The 17,242-nt window shown below is 49.0% G+C and overlaps 1 protein-coding gene across 3 annotated transcripts in view; it reads left to right on the forward strand.

Annotated features, from left to right (window-relative positions):
• gramd1bb (GRAM domain containing 1Bb) overlaps positions 1-17,242 on the forward strand; it is a 61,337-nt gene that overhangs the window by 43,128 nt on the left and 967 nt on the right. For 2 of the 3 annotated variants that reach the window (XM_067246005.1, XM_067246004.1), the window contains 13 exons: positions 3,809-3,829; positions 10,079-10,163; positions 10,320-10,423; positions 10,552-10,647; positions 10,754-10,834; positions 11,002-11,117; positions 11,277-11,439; positions 12,355-12,529; positions 15,339-15,482; positions 15,652-15,770; positions 15,955-16,097; positions 16,181-16,284; positions 16,375-16,657. In XM_067246005.1, coding sequence (XP_067102106.1) covers positions 3,809-3,829; positions 10,079-10,163; positions 10,320-10,423; positions 10,552-10,647; positions 10,754-10,834; positions 11,002-11,117; positions 11,277-11,439; positions 12,355-12,529; positions 15,339-15,482; positions 15,652-15,770; positions 15,955-16,097; positions 16,181-16,284; positions 16,375-16,657 — 1,634 coding nt within the window. Of the gene's footprint in view, positions 1-171; positions 193-1,742; positions 1,767-3,808; positions 3,830-4,545; positions 4,570-10,078; positions 10,164-10,319; positions 10,424-10,551; positions 10,648-10,753; positions 10,835-11,001; positions 11,118-11,276; positions 11,440-12,354; positions 12,530-15,338; positions 15,483-15,651; positions 15,771-15,954; positions 16,098-16,180; positions 16,285-16,374; positions 16,658-16,884; positions 16,897-17,242 lie in introns of all 3 variants that reach the window. The other variant, XM_067246006.1, reaches the window with a different exon arrangement.

Raw genomic sequence — 17,242 nt, forward strand, 5'->3', positions numbered from 1 at the left:
TTCTTACTTTCGCTGCTAGAGTGTCATATAAAATGTCTGTGATCTGAAACTGACTGTTCTACTCTTGTTTGGGTTCCTTCAGCTGTCGTCTTTTCTTGCAGTTCCTTTATTCATTTGTTTTTTGTTTTTTTCGTTCCTGAATTTTCTTTTTCTTCTCCTGATGCATGCTAGTCTCACAAGCGACTTTCCAAAGTAAGCATTACTCTTTTCTGTTCTCTGCACCCCTATGTTCCCGCCTCGTGTCCTGTCTTGTGAGATATTCTGTGCGCCACCTGCCCCCCCCCCCCTCCACCTGCAACCCCTCCCCCCTCACCCCCCGCCACTACTTCCTCCATCTGCACCCACGCCCATGGCAGATGGTATCCATTTTGTTGTGCCCTACCCCACTCCTTTGTCGCCCTGCCCGCTTTTGAACACATCCCATTCTCCTCCTCCCTTCTCCCCTCAGTGCCTCAGTGTTTAGCTAGTGCCAAACATGTCTCTCTCTCTCTCTTTCTGACTCTTTTGTTTCTCTCTCTCACTCTCTCTCTCTTTCTCTCTCTCTCTCATTTCATGCGCTTTGGCCTGTCTTCTTTCCCCTCCCTACACCCTGTCCCCCATCCCAAAAATCCATTAAGACTTGCACATGACCCCATCGTTGTGTTTGAGAGCCCCCTCCCCACCCCCCCACCCCTTTATAAATAGTCATCTGTGATACTGAGTAAGTAGCTGAGAGCATAGGAGAGGGGCAAGGAGGGGGGCTTTTAAACCCTCTCTGCATCCATCCTTATGACTCCTGGCACATCATGAATATTTTATCAAGCCCCAGCCTCCCTCTCGACAGGAGATGCCCCCTGCTGCCGGGCACCGCCAGACCAAAATATCTCGCTTCTCGTTGTCGGGCCTGCCTGTCACGCTCTGGCATTTCAGCGTCGATCCACAGTCCTGTTGATCTGCTGAAGCTCCTCTATATCTCTGTATTCCGGTTTGGTTTTGTACAGGCAGGTACACTGAAGAGCAGTAAGACAGACAGGCAGACAGGAAGACAGACAGACAGACAGACAGACAAGGTGACAGACGAGCAGGTAAACTGGCACAGACACAGCCTGGCAGTGTTAATGGCAGCCAATAGCCATGGGTTCACTTCCACCCAGCCCCACCGCCACACACACACACACACAGAAACGCATAGATTACATCACCCCTCAGGATTGCCAACCCCCACCCCACCCCCCCTTCCCTCCACCCTCACACGCCCCCTCCCTGCACAACCCCACCCAACAAGTCCCCAACACCAGCGGCGGTGTGCGGTCGCCCGGACAACGTGAGCTCTGTCACCCCTACTCTAACGCAATCCAGATATCAGGCGGGGCAGAGAGAGGGGCGCCCTCGCCGGCGGGGGGACCTCGCTGGTGAGAAGACAACAGGCTGATTGGCCGCTTCAGTGGCGATGGGCCCCCGCGCCCATCGTTGTCTGTTTATATAACTGCTGAGGAGGCACAGAGAGAGGGGCCGCCGTCGTAGCGTACACGCACCAAATCACTGAGGGGGCTTTAGAAGCATCGGCCAATTAGGACAGCGAGGGAGTGCGGTTTAGCCGGAACGTGCTCTCACATTGGCACTGCACTCGTTTGGATTCAGATTAGGAGTTAGAAACGTAGTGCTTTCTTGGCTAGACATGAGTTCATGTTGGTCTTTTCTGTCGAGCTTTATCGTTGTGTTGTTTTGCTCACTCCTTTGTTAACTTTTCGTTTTCCTTCCAGTATGACAGACTAAACCTGATTAAAGTAAGCATTGCTTTTTTGTACTTGACCCCTAGTCCAGTTTGACCACATGCCCCCCCTCCCCTTCCACCCTCTCCTCTGTTGCTGTGGCATCTCAATAGTCTAAGATAGTCTCCTCTCCTCGACTCCTTCCCTCTCCTCTTGAAACAGCTCCTGTTTCCTCCCTCTGCACTGATATCAAAATCCCACAGGCCAAAGAAAATTGCCAGTGGTTCCTCACTACAGTATATTGCTCAAGGCCTATCTTGTCTTTCGGGTGTTTAAGCTTAGGGTAGAGATGTTGAGATGCACCCAGGTGTGTCGTTCTCAGACCAGCGCCCTCCTGAGGTGTGGCACTGTGTACCCAGCAGATTTGTCCTCAGTATTCTCTGAGTTCCCATCACCTGTGGGCTTCACGGTGCGTCCCTAGTGAGGAGAAAATGCTCATTCACTGTAGATTAAGCAGTGAACCCGGACGTTCGAGAAATCCAAACCAGCTTGTTTTTAATCTCTTGTTGTTGGCCAGCCTGGTGGCTGTTTGCATTATCCGTAGTGTGTTTTGTTGGACATACACACAGGAACAGCACACCGTGACCTTCCTCGGCTTGGGTATCCTCTGTGTAGGTCACTACTACTCAGACCCCGTTAGCGAGAAGGCAGCCTGCTTGGCTAGTGTCGTAGCTGCTGTGTGTGGTCGTGTTGCGTCGAGGAGAGGGCTGGTCACTTCTGGTCGGGGCTGGTCGGCTGACGGGCTGGATCCGCTGCCCAGCAGTAGCGTGTTGTGTAAAACAGTTTGTATTCCAGGGCAAGGCTCTCTGATCTGTAGAGGAATCCGGGGCAGGAGATAGACACACACTGCCGCAGTACACACGGGTTCTGTGTTACCCGGTTCACTTAATCGGGGGGGGGGGGGGGGGGGGGGGGGGTTACCTGCTTTTTATGTGCTGCCGTGTGTCCACACACAGGTGCACACACTGCCTTCTGCCCCTTTGAGACCCGCACGCACGGTCAAACTCTTAGTCCCGCATTGAAAGCAAATGGAATACAGCAAAACACACCCAGGCAAACGGGCACACCCGTAAACACACAAGCACACCTGCGGACACTTAGCAGACCTAAGTCTCCTCTCACGTCTCTGTCACCTTCAGATCAGATTATCCCGCAGTAAAGCCGCCACCGTCAGGTCCGGCCCCAGCGCCTCTCCCTGCCTCAGACAGGGAACACTAAACGCTCGTGCGATGCAATATTAAACTCTCAATCGAACGTAGCAGCCGTTTAGGGTATCGCCTTTTTGTAGCTCCTAAAGATAAGCCATATTTCTTTCATGTATTTGAAGTCTTTTTTTTAAGGTGCTTAAGGAATAGTCCATCTTCAAGGACTGTCAATCATGCGTGTTTGTTTGTTTGTTTTTGTCAATATCCTCCTTTTGCCCCATGTCCTGGATGGTCCCCAGCATGTGTCCTTCACTAGTCCCTTATGTGCATATGACATTCGAAACATTCTCCATGACAGTTAGAACACAACAGGTGAGTTCCTCTGTGTTGACTACGCAGCCTCGGTTACGGTCTCGAAAAGATACACTACGTCCGTGCTGCCCTCTGCTGTACACGCACAGACACAGCAGGCTCGCTCTCGATCAACATTTCACCCATCCTAAGCTGGCAAACTCCCAAATCTGCATATAGCTCAAGCGCTAAATTATGTTCCACTGAATCTGGTTCAACACACTGTGAACTCCTTCCTTTTCCTCAACCTACCCACTCGAAACCATGTGGTATGACATTTCCTTTACATTTGTGAGGTAGAAAGATTTTTTTTTAAAGACTTGAGTAAAAAAAAAACGAGGTTCAAAAAAACGGACCTACTAAAAGGCCTTTGCTAGTGGTCTCCATGTTCATTCGTAAACATAGCTGAAAGATGACCTTCATCCCACATGCTATAAATACCCACTGTGTTTGTTTACAGTACAGAAGCCCCCAAGCCAACTGTTGCTGTGTCGGCTGTGTCTTTGTCGGATTGACTTACACTTGTCTCTCTCTCTCTCCTTCCTGTGTCTGCTTCCACAGAAGAGCCAGAGCTGGTACAACGTAAGTCTTACCCCTCTCCTTTACTCTACTTCAGATTGTGTGTATGTGTGCGTGTGTGTGTGTGTGTGCGTGTGCTGAGCGGGTGGTCAGCTATTGTGTGTGTGTGTGTAAGTATGAGATGCATGCTCAGAGAGCGGAATGGGAATGTTTGTAATGAGGTGAAGGATCCTGGGCCTCTGTCCTATGTGATTGGACAAGGGCCCCAGTGACGTCATCTCCCATGAACCTCAGGTTACCTCAGAGACTAAACATTCAAGCAGGTGGGACCTCGGGATCCACTTAGAGTTTGGGGTATGGGAGCCACTGAATTCGGATGAGAATTTGGAAGTCACCGTGTCCATTTGAATAGGATTTGTTTAGATCCACTTTCCAAACAGTCCCCGCAGTTTTATATTTTGCCACAAGAGGGTGCACTACACCGTTGAGCTGCCATTCTCATGCTGCATCCTAGATGTGCTCATTCTATGAATCTTGTGTATATCCAAAGTAAAGCCTCTGACGGCAACTTAGCATTTAAATGTTCCTGAGGTTATGACAAGAGTTTTCCGGTGTCTTCCGTGGTGACCCCAAGGGGAGTTGGGGTTGCTGAACGTAGTTCCAGCGGTTTCTTCTAACAGTGACGATGTTGGACTTTTTCTCCCTGGTGCGGTTGTTTTATCCTTTTTCTTTGTGTGTTCTCTGTGTCTCTGTGCTGTTTCCTCCCCCTCTCTTCCCAGCATGAAAGACAGCACATCCTGAGAGTAAGCATGAATTGTATTCTTGTGCAACTTGCTCTTTATCTCACTAACTGGACCTCCTCCATTTTCTTGGGGTGTGGGTGGTCTGACGTCCTGCCTCTCATCCCATTCTGGAGACAGTTTGGTTGCCACCTGAGAGGAAAACAACACCATATCAAGTTCGAATTAAGAGTATATTCCATGCTAAACTGACAGACTTCACAATGTGGTGTATCTCAACACCGGGCGTTTCCTCACTGAGGCCAAGCCAAGCCTTGGATGAAAAAGCAACGACCGTGTTAGTTTCACCAAACAGCGCCCCCTTTGAAAGTGTGCCGTCTCGTAAAACAGGACGAGACATCGAGATGGGAACGTTTGACGTTGACGTCCCAGGTCAAAGAGGTGTTTCTGGTGTCTGAGGAAGTCAGCGACGCTTCTTCCCGTGACTCTGAGGTAATGGTGCAGTCAGGTGGTAACGAATCTGCGCTCCACGCGTCCTAACACTAAAACCTACGACGTGCCGTCTGTGCGGACCGGCCTCGTCTGACGGAGGTGGAGCATCGTGATGCTACTAGCATTAGCATGTTCCCCCTTCCAGCTCAGTGTTCAAGTGCCTGTCATGGTCAGAATTGTTTTGCTTCCGGTGTTGGGTACGGGTGTACCTCCGTGACGCACCTCCATCTTGTCAAAGATGCATGGTCCATAGATGTAAATGCTTTCTGATATTCTCACGGGGAACTAACTCACTTTCCTCTCTCTAATGACCCATTATTGAATTAGTCAATAAAATACCAATGTACATTTGGTGCTACTCTTAGAAACATTCATTTCGAGTAGTCTAATTGTTAAATGGCACTCTTTACACCAATGTAGAATTAATTATTTGACATATTCTGTTAATGTATGTGTGTGCCTGTGTGTCTGTTTGTTTGTATGTGGCCACGAGTCTGTGTATGTGTATTTATGTGTGTTTGCATTCATAACTCCGCATGTGTCGTCTCTACATGGCTGTGATGACCTCCCATGGCACTGAGTCCACAGTGATTACAACCCAACCGTCCTAATGTGAGCTCTGAGCCAGAGAGAGACAGACAGTGTGTGTGTGTGTGTGTGTGTGTGTGTGTGTGTGTGTGTGTGTGTGTGTGTGTGTGTGTGTGTGTGTGTGTGTGTGTGTGTGTGTGTGTGAGAGAGAGAGAGAGAGAGAGAGAGAGAGAGAGAGAGAAAGATAGCATGCAACCCACCTCCAGGCAACTGGACTCATAGATACGGATGAGTCACAAACAAAGAAGCGCGCGTCTAACACTTCCTGTATGCTCTGTGTGTGACTACAGCTTTGACGATGGGGCTTCTTAATCATTCGTCGTCGAGCTATTGTGACGTGAGCTAGGGTCAGACGTCCTGGTTTTTTGTTTTCCTCTGGAGCGTGTGAAGGTTTGAAGGTTGTCGTTGAGTTGTCGTTTTCTCATCCAAAACATTCTGGGGTTCATTGACCCTGAGTGACGCAGGGAGAGGTGGAGGGAGGAGGAGGAGAGGGATAGGGCTAGTGCAAGCACTTGGTTGTGATGTTTACCCTGAAGTCTGTCAATTTCCACACAAAGAGGGCCAGTGTAGAGGCTATCTACTATCACATGCTATGCCTCAGTCCTATTTGGTGTGAAATGGCAGGATTTTTTCTTCAGTTTTCTCTGGCTAGGCGTTACATTTTAGAACATAAGGCTAATATATACAGTCCCAACAGTAAGCAGGCAGTACAATAGAGGGGAAATCTGCAATGAAGGCAACTTTTTTGGCCATCTTGAAGGTGCTGGCTGATGTTCTTACTGCTGTAGTACATCTGTTTCTATTAAACCAAGGAGCTGATACTCTACACTCATGCCCCTCCAAGGAATGACAGGCCATTGGCAGGGGAAGGGCGAATATGGGAGCCATCACACACACGCGCACACACACCTTCATTGACATTCCCCTCTAGGCTTTTCCAACAGCCCAGGGCAGGGCCGTGGGCTGAAAGAGTGGGCTCATTGTTGGCGTGGAGACGGACAGTAACCCCCCCCCCCCCTCCTCCTCCTCCCCCTCCTCCTCGAGAGATGGAATGGAGCCCCACCCTTTGTGACTCTGGTGCCAGTCTCCGCCGTCTCTCTCTGTTTACCCGGGAAGTTAATGGTTAACACAGCACCATAGCAACAATCCATATCCTGTCTCCATCACCTGAGACTGGCCGTGTTTTTGACACACTGTCTCCGCGAGAGAGGTACAGGTTGGAGATACTTGGTAGCTTCAAATATTGTCATTTCCTTTCGGGTTATTTTTATCAGAATTGTTTGTATACAAACGGGACAGTACAGCATTTTTTTGGGTCGGTTGTTTTTGGAACGGGCGGTTATTTTGAGCTCTTGAGGAGTCTAACTCTGAAATTTCATCCGTGGGCGTGAAGGCATTTTCAACTGCAGCTCTTTCATGGGGAGCCTGCGAAAGGATTTCACAATTGTACCGTAAACAAAGACAGCTCAGGACCATTTCCCCTGTCACGTTCAGTTTCCTGCAGCTCCCTGCTGCATATGATTTAGCTGGCGGTCAAAGGCAGGGGGGGGGGGGGGGCGGTGCTGGTGGAAAAAGTACTGTTCAGGAAAGCGGTGGAATTTGTGTCTAACTTCCAGCGCATGTAACCGCGGCATACAGGCTGGGTGAAACGCCAATGTGAGACTGAGCTGGTGGCGTCGTTTTTGCCCGTGTCCCTCACTGTGGGTTTGTGGTCATCGTAGCAAACTCCTTTTGTTGTGGACAGCGTCGACCGCTCCACGCCACGGCAGCGGATCCCATTTCAGGAGGGCGTCGCGAATCTTGTTGGACGACACTTGAAACGGCGTAGAGCAAGGGATGGACGGATAGATGCGAGCGCTACTAAACTTGTTTACATACTGGCACCGTTGCTATGCCTCTCCATATTTAGCCTTCAGTCCTAAATCATGCGACCCCCACGTAACTTGTCTGAAGATTGATGGGCTTGTTTTTTTTTTTTACCGGCCAAGGTAACTGGAGGTTGTGTGTCCACATCTGTTCCCTGGAACTCCGTGTCATTGTCAGTGAATAGGGCGGGAACAACTCCAACGTTTACCTTCTCTCTGTCTCTCTTCTTCCCTTTCTGTCTCTGTTTCTGTCTTTCTCGTGCTCCACCTCTTTTTCTCTTTGCCTTTCCTTCATAGTTATCATAGTCCTTTTCATCTTTCTCAAGTCTGTCTTTCTTTATCTCCCTTGTCCCCTCTCTCCCCTTAACCAAATGTTTATCTATCTATCACTCCCTCCTCTGTAAGACAGAAGGGCGGTTTACTTTTGCCTTGTTCACAGCTGGTCTGTCTGAGACATTGCGAGACGTTGAGATCTGGATATCCCCAGCCAGCCAGCCGGCCAGCACATACACCCAACCACCCTTGCCAGAAACAAACAGGAGCAATAATAATAAAAGACTTGTGGGCCAGAGGTTACTAGAGGGCAACGACCGTAACTGCTCTCCCTGTGTGTGTGTGTGCGCATGTGAGAGAGAGAGAGGCTGGGATCATGTGGCAAGAGTCAGCTGGATCCAGCGTTCTCTCCTCACTCTAAAAGCGAGCAGCACCCACACTAGGGGCTAGTCCCTGCAGTCTCCAAGGCACCGGACAGCAGCTTGGTGTACGCCGCCGCCCCCTGACTAACTCAACCGAAGACGGTCGCGACAGACTGATTTTTGTGGAAGCCGGGAGGGCATAAGGGGGATTTGTAGGCGTCCGTGCCACGCGGTGCCCCCAGAGGAGGCAATGGAGGCTGACCCAGAGGAGGAGCGGGCGCGGGCCTCGGAGTGGGAGGAGATGCTGGAGCTAGACGAGGCGCTGGCGGGCTGGCTGCTGCAGGGGCCTGCCCGGGGGGAGTGGGGGTGGCAGTGGGGCTGGGCCACCTCGGACCTCCAGGACCCCGACTGGGACTCAGAGGAGGTGCCTGCCGTAAGTGACCCCCACCCGGAGAGAGCAGGACAGGTGTTGGGGAGAGGGGCTGGGGGGGTGGGGGGGGAGGGGGGGGATCGTGAGCGGTAGCTGGTGAAAGGGGTGGGGGTGGGGGGAGATGGAACTGTCTTTTGGCAGAGGGTGGCAGTTTTTGTATTCTAGCATGACCATGAACACGATAGAAACAGAATGAGTCCCTCGCTATTTGGATAGTCCTATGGTCCATTGTGCTTGTCGTGTGTATATGTGGTGTGGTGATTCTGTCGAACCATCTACAGTAGCACAGGCAACATGTTGAATAGCAGTGGGAAGAGCCAGTTGTTACCGTTGTTAATGTTTTTTTATTATTTGCATTATTATTTTGCAAATGGTAATGGATTAAAATATGTACTGTGTCATTTGTAGTTTACACCAACAGGCTTCCTTTCATATTCATCTCAAAGCTCTGTGTTGTTTTGTCAAACTATTGGTTTCCCTCCAAGTCTTAACTGAGTCACAGCCTTAACTGTGTTTCCACTTCAGAGTTGCCCAAGTTTTCAGGCGTTATGTGGTGGACATTAATCGGAACAAGCTGTTGTTTTCCCATAAGTTTTTTTGTTGTTGAATTTTTTCTTTCCGAAAGGATGTCTTTGGTTACAGTATTGGCAGGCAACATTTCCTGAAGCTGTTTCTCTTCAAGGAACAGCATCTGGTTCAGACACTTGGACCACTTACCCACCCACACACACACTTAGTGGATGCTTGCTCAGGGTTGTGGTACACCATAAACAAGCCTGTTGTCTGAAGCCAAGATAAGCCTGACCCTAATGGACGGCGATGTCTCCAGAGTGTGTCACTGCGTGTGTAAACAAAAGAAAAGAACGTTCACTTTACGACCGAAAAATATTTTTACCACACAGACCAAAGAACCCCCCCCCCCCCCGAACAAAGCATGTTAACAAATGGGTTTTTTCAGGACTTTGTAAGATAAGATTATTTGGCGACACAGAGAAGGGTTTGCTGGAAAGAAAAACCCAGTTGGATTTGGGTGTCCTTGTCCATTGAACAAACGGCACATTGTGTGATTTGTCGTCCCCTTCTCGTCACGTAACAATGTGTCGCTGACTTCGGAATGTGGCGGACACGAGGGACTGCTTGTCACGCATGATTTTATTGGGTTTCAGGTACCGGTGGTTCGGGCCATTGTTCTTTTGCCTCTCCTCTCACTAAGGATAAAAGACGCCGCAGGCACAGCCAGCACATACATCTGCACCTCGGCATGCAGTACTGTGCAGCAGTGCTTGCTTGTCAGAATCCCCCCTCCCCTATCCCCCCTTAGTCCTAAAATATTAGCCCACACCTCATTTTACCACTAACCCAACAAAAGCAGGTTTTAACAAGGTTGTGTCTCATCGGGAAGTGTGTGTGTACGTGTGTGCGTGGCAGGTCGCGTGACTGGGAGAGAACGCGTTGCTCGCGTGTGAAGGCGTCGACCTCGGCGCGCGCGTGCGCCAGCGCGTGTTCCGGGATCGCGTGTGGCCCGTCTCACCCCTCCCCACGCCCGCTCTGTCTCTCGACAGGTGCTGAGCCCCACGTACAAGCAGCGGAATGAGGACTTCAGGAAGCTGTTCAAACAGCTGCCGGACTCCGAGCGCCTCATCGTCGGTGAGGGGACTTAGGGACACGCTGTTGGATGGAAGCTCGCTTGACGTGAATCTGTCTGTGTGGTGCGGAAGGACGTTGGGAAATCCCCTTTCTTCCGCAGTAGCGTGAGGTCACTCGGTGACCTTTGTGACCTTTGTGACCTGTGTCTCCCGTCAGACTACTCCTGCGCCCTTCAGCGGGACATCCTCCTTCAGGGACGCCTCTACCTCTCCGAAAACTGGATCTGTTTCTATAGCAACATCTTCCGCTGGGAAACGCTGGTAAGCTTCAGGCTTCTGGATCCTTCCGTTGTGGTCTGGGGTCTTTTAGTGGGACAGGCGTTTTGTAAATGGAGAGGATTGTGTGTGTGTGTGTGTGTGTGTGTGTGTGTGTGTGCTTGCGTCCGTAGCTGACCGTGCGGCTGAAGGACATCTGCTCGATGACGAAGGAGAAGACTGCACGCCTTATCCCCAATGCCATCCAGGTGTGCACAGACTCAGAGAAGGTGAGGCCTCCGACATGCCAGCCCCGACGTCTTCATCGCTCACAATCGGTGAAACAGAGCAGTGTGGTTTAAGTGGGCCTTTTCTTTCCAAATTCTCTCTTTGTAGCACTTTTTCACCTCATTTGGTGCACGAGACAGGACTTACATGATGATGTTCAGACTGTGGCAGAATGCTCTCCTGGACAAGGTAAGTCAAGCAGGATTCTGCGCGATCCTCACAGGTGTATTCCTATGGTAACTATGCGAGATATTGATTGATATATATATATATATATATATATATATAGAGAGAGAGAGAGATAGATAGATATTGATTGATATATATAGATAGATCTTTTTTTGCCTCTTCTCCAGCCCCTGTGCCCCAAAGAGCTGTGGCACTTTGTGCACCAGTGCTACGGCAACGAGCTGGGCCTGACGAGTGACGACGAGGATTACGTTCCTCCGGACGACGACTTCAACACCATGGGGTAGGCTTCTCGCCAGTGTGACCCCCCCCCCCACCACCATACACACCATCAAGACACACACACAGAAACACACCTAGAATCTGCACCATCCACCAACTTAATCAACACACAGGACCAACTCTCCCCCCCCCCCCCCCTCCCCCCCTTCCGACCCGGCAGGTTCTGCGAGGAGATCCCCAACGAGGAGATTGAGGTCATCAATGACAACTCGTCCAAGAGCAGCGCCGAGGCCAGGCACGATGGAAGCCCGCTGCCCGCGCACAAGAAGTCCCTCTCCACCAGCGCCCTGGCCACGCCCCCCGGCGGAGACACGCCCCTCTCAGTGAGTCCCGCTGACGCGCAAGAGGTCAGAGAGCCTGCGGCCGGGGGAGGGGGAGCATGTTGACATCATCCTCATAGCCTCATCCTCATAGCCTCATCCTCATAGCCTCATCCTTATAGCCTCATCCTCATAGCCTCATCCTCATAGCCTCATCCTCATAGCCTCATCCTCATAGCCTCATCCTCATAGCCTCATCCTTATAGCCTCATCCTCATAGCCTCATCCTCATAGCCTCATCTTCATAGCCTCATCCTTATAGCCTCATCCTTATAGCCTCATAGCCTCATCCTCATAGCCTCATCCTTATAGCCTCATCCTTATAGCCTCATATCCTCATCCTTATAGCCTCATCCTCATATCCTCATCCTTATATCCTCATCCTTGTATCCTCATCCTTGTAGCTTCATCCTTATAGCCTCATCCTTATATCCTCATCCTTATATCCTCATCCTTATATCCTCATCCTTATATCCTCATCCTTGTATCCTCATCCTTATAGCCTCATTGTCATATCCTCGTCGTTATATCCTCATCCTTATAGCCTCTTCAGCATGACGACAGAAAAGGGAACAAGATACTTCCATGTTATGTCCGACTACTGACTATGACTGACTGAGAACTTGACTAATTTGGGTCTGCCTTACTACGAGGGGTTCTATCACAGAGACGGGTTCAAAACCTGCTTCCTGTTATTCAGGGTTACAGTAAGGGTTACAGTAAGGGACAGGGTTAGGGTTAGATTGACCCTAGCGTTGGAGGGCCTTTCATTTAGTTTATGTTGACAATCCTTTGTTTTGGACTAGGCTGTCTGTGTCTGCCGAAACCAACCCAATATATATCGACCAATATATGAACCGTGGTTGTTTGTGTGCTTGGGGACTGAGCCGTCTCTCCCCTTCCTCTCGTCACCCCCAGTTCGACCTGACTACAGAGGAGTACACCGACTGCCTCCCTGGGGGAGAGCTGCTGATCCCCCTAGTGGACGAGAGTGCTGAGCCCGGGGGCCTGGTGCCCTCGCCCTCGCTCGACTTCAACGACAACGAGGACCTCCCCACTGAGCTGAGCGACTCCTCGGAGACCCACGACGAAGGTGAGGCCTCGGGGAGCAGTCCTACTCGAGAACCCCTCCAGTGGCTCTGGTCAGAGATATACTAGAAATGTCGTCTCCTCATTGGCCGCTGCGGCTGTGTTGCGGCTGTATGTCTGCGTGCCCGCCATATTGGAGCGTTCAAGACCCGCTAGAAAACAAGCACAATGTGTATTGAGAGATGCAGACTTCTCTACAAAATGTGCCTTAACTTACTTAATTCGAAATCAATTTTCATTACGTTTGGTTTGTTATGAACGTGAGCAATTTAAGATGATGCTGGTTACTTATTGGAATTAAATGTAGTTTGATGGCAGAGGATTTTATTAACTCTGCAATAACATTAACCTTCAGAGTAGCCACAACTTCCAAACACAACTGGGACATGCAGGGTACAATCTATGAGTCACAGGCAACGTCAGGTGTAAATGTATTTGAATTTAAACTTTTGTGAGTTTCTTCAAAGATTCAAAATGGTATTGGTATGACGCTTGTTATCATATTTATAATGAAATAAGGTAATTGGTAAAATAACACCCAGTCAGTTCCTCCTTACACCAGTGACAGGAGAATTCCACTTCTGCAGGCTGGACATTTGCCATTACGCATCCCAATTCACAAATATTGTTAATCTATAATATTTTATTTACATCTTAATTCATTTACTTTAGACACTACACATGCAACACAATACTATTATATAATATAATAATAATAATACAATACTAAAATAAAATAATACAATACTACATATCTATACTATACTAAAAGATACAAAGCTATAATGTAATGACACAATACTACATATAGTGTGCGTCCAGTGTTTTAGGCCAATGTTCAGATATACAGTGTAGTCAAATGTAAACATAAAGTAATTGGACTTTAGAGCCAATAGGTAGGAGTCAAAGTAGTTCACTGTCTTAGAAAAACTCAACTTCTCAACAACAGTGGGTGAGTCTTGAGTGCAGTTCCAAGCAGCATAGCAGTGTAACGATTGCCCTATATTCTGATTCACGCCATTTACACATCTGTTACACAACACAGTGTACAACATAAACATTACAATATATACACAAGGAGACTGTACACAATATAATACACTATATCCCCCCCCCCCTCCTGTAAACAGTGTTGTGGGGACATTCAGCTGTCTGTTCTAAAGGATTATTATTCTTGAAACAGTATAGTTTTACAGAGCTTCTCTCTCAAGCTACCACTTTGCAATTGGTGGGAAGTTTGACAGTTGGTTTCTGTCTTCTGTCACGATCCTGGGCATTCCACCGCTGTCTCTGGTCTTCCTCCACTCGTGCTTGAGCCTCAGACATCTTCTGTTTGACTTGGTCGGGGTCGAGGTGATGATGATCCTAGAAAATGTAACACCTGGTAGCTAAGAAGGCATTATACAACAAAACTTTTAGTATGTTGCAAAAGGGATGTGGATAAAAACTGCTTTGTTACACTTACCAAGGTTGATGAGGTCATTCCAACTTAGCTACAGGAACATCACTTGCCTCACTAGCTTTTGTTGATGTTTTAGTTGACCTAGCTTTATTGGGCACATTGGGAAAAACTCTTTACTTTCAAGAAGTGTATTCATAATGCCAGTTATGTTAGCAGGAGATTATTTTAATTATCTTTTCAGTCAGTTGTTTTCAGTCACCATGACACTGTTTACCCTACAATCTTATGACTTGAAAATACACTAACCATCATTTGCTCAAAATCCTTCTGTCTGACAGTGGAGATAAAAAGATAAACAAAATGTTCACTTATATAACGGTAAAATACAGAACAATTGCCATTTGTGACAAGTCATCACACAATGCCTGTTTTAAATGTTTGGTCTGTCCAGCCAAATGCCACACATGCCTGTGGCGATTTTCCAAGCCTCCTCCTGCTCCTCTGTCTTCTACAGCGGTTGGCATCCATCTTATTGGTGCATTACCGCCACCTTCTGCACAGGAGTGTGAATCAGACAGTAGGATTTCAATCTAAATCCCTTAAAAAAGGAAATAAACACACATACCCTACACACACACACACACCATAATCTACATGTTTCCTCCATGCTTTACAGCCAACTATAAAATCCCTGTGCAGGTCAGCCACCCTAGCCCCCTATCCCTGCTTATCCATCACATCCTTAAAAAAACATGTATCTCTTAGAAGGGCTAACGGTATCCTGACCTGGACTCGCTCACCCATCCTCCGTAATCCTTTCCTGAATTCCTGTCCCGCTAATTCCCTTAGATTATTCCTCAACACGTCTGTGTCCCATACCCCTACAACTCAGAACTACACTATCCACAGACTGTTCTTCCTGACATCTACAATATCACATTACTATATATTATAATATAATGTAACTGAATTTATTCATTCATATGTTCAGTTTCCTGTTTGGTGTACAGTGCCCCAACTATAACCTTGTCTTTACTGATCTATAAGCTGCTTTACTGATACTAATTTGTATTTCTATATTCCTTCCAAGTGGTCTGTTCTATGACTCTTCACTGTTGACAGCTCCAATATGGCAACCACGCAGATGCATGTCAAACCGCAAGCGTTTCTACATATATCTACGGTTCAGATAGTTGAAAAACTGCATGGGCTTAACAGAGGTTGGCTAGTATTGGTTTGAATTAAGTCAAACTGACACTAGTATTTATCTCAAGTTTATTGTTGAATTATTAAGCACCCTGCCACCGAAATGGAGTAGGCACAAAAGTAAATGTGGTTTCTAGGTCTGGTCCTGAACGTCCACTAGGGGGAGCCAGCTGAAAGGCTTACGTGTACGATGTGTCTCCAACAGGGGAAGTACAGGCCTTCCACGAAGACCTGAACGGGCGGCAATACATAAACGAAGTGTACAAGTTCAGCGTGGACAAGATGTACGACATCCTCTTCGCAGAGTCCCAGTTCATGAACGACTTCATGGAGCAGCGCAGGTTCTCAGGTCAGTTAGCATTGGCAGGGTCGTTTGGAGTTTGCATCGGCGGTTGTTGATTTTGTACAGTCGACATCTGTAAAGCGCTGTATGTTGAAGCCTACGGGTCCATGCTTTCTTCCCTGGAGGATACATGACAGACAGGATGTGTAAACCTGACCTGCTCCCTCCCACACAGATGTGGTCTATCACCCGTGGAAGAAGGAGGATGCCGGGAACCAGACCAGAGAGATACTGTACACTATCTCACTGTCAAACCCTCTGGCACCCAAGACGGCTACGGTCACAGAAACACAGGTAACATCACTCAACACAACCTTTCAACCATAGTTGAAGGACTTTCACATGCAGGAAGTGACCCAGCGACTCCAGCTGCCGGGTTCTTCCATCACTTTTCATAAAAGTAGACCCAGAGTGCACTGAAAAAGGTTTTCCCAAACCAGCTTGGCAAAATTCCCATATTTTTTCCTCTCGGCCCCAGACATTATACAAGGCCAGCCAGGAGAGTGAATGCTACATCATCGACGCCGAAGTCATAACCCACGACGTCCCCTACCACGATTACTTCTACACAGTCAACCGCTACATGCTCACCAGGGTGGCCAAGAACAAGTGTCGTTTAAGGTAAGGAGCACGCGGGAACGCGCTCATGTGCCAACTGTTGCTGGGACGTTGTCCGAACGTTTGAGTTGACTCCGTTCTTCCAGGGTGTCCACTGAGCTACGCTACAGGAAGCAGCCATGGGGACTGGTTAAGGGCTTCATCGAGAAGAACTTCTGGAGCGGGTTGGACGAGAACTTCCGCCTTCTTGGTAAGGTCTAGTCCCTCGGCAAGCTGCCAGACTTCCCGGCACGACTTCATTGAAATGACCTCGGCTGATATCTGTCTCGGCCCTGTGCAGAGTTGGAGCTGGCTAAGTTGGAGGAGATGCTGACGGAGGCTCACCTGCCGTCCCCGAAGGCCAAGGTGGCCACGGTGAGGCGGCGGAAACGGCCGCTGGTGCACCTCCGGGGCCCGCACATGGACGAGGCCCTGAGCCCCGTCACCACGCCCACCGACGAGGAGGTGATCCACCGCATCAAGCACGTGGCGGGCTCCACCCAGACCAGGCACACGCCCGAGCATCTGCCGGGGGGGTTGGGCCTCTACAGTGTCTCCAAGCTGCTGCTCATCATCAGCTTTGTGTGAGTGGGCCGCGCGCACACGCACCGTCACGCGCTGTGCCGAGTTTCACGCGCGTACGATACACGTTGGCACGTAAGCGCGCGCGCACACGCGCACACACTCACTCGAGCTAACACCTCAGCATCCATTCCCATTCTGTGTGTTTGACTTTCCAATGTGTGGTCATTTGTCTGTGTTCTCTGAACGTTCTCTGAACTCTCGTCTCTCCTTTCATTGCCTGCCATAGGATCTGTCTAAGGTACATTGCACATCTTCACTGATGAACCAGTTCGTCCCCAACTCAAAGAGAACTCCTTACTTTGTGTTCTGCAGCCCAAGAAATGACAATCCTCTCTCCTCTCTCTCTCTCTCTCTCTCTCTCTCTCGCTCTCTCTCTCTCTCTCTCTCTCTCTCTCTCTCTCTCTGTCTCTCTCGCTCTCTCTCTGTCTCTCTCTCTTTCTCTCTCTCTCTCTCTCTCTCTCTCTCTCTCTCTCTCTCTCTCTCTCTCTCTCTCTCTCTCTCTCTCTCTCTCTCTTTCTCTCTCTGTCTCTCTCTCTTTCTGTCTCTCTCTCTGTCTCTCTCTCTCTTTCTCTCTTTGTCTCTCT

This window comes from Osmerus mordax, chromosome 11 (genome assembly GCF_038355195.1).
Source record: "Osmerus mordax isolate fOsmMor3 chromosome 11, fOsmMor3.pri, whole genome shotgun sequence".
Lineage (NCBI taxonomy): Eukaryota > Metazoa > Chordata > Actinopteri > Osmeriformes > Osmeridae > Osmerus > Osmerus mordax.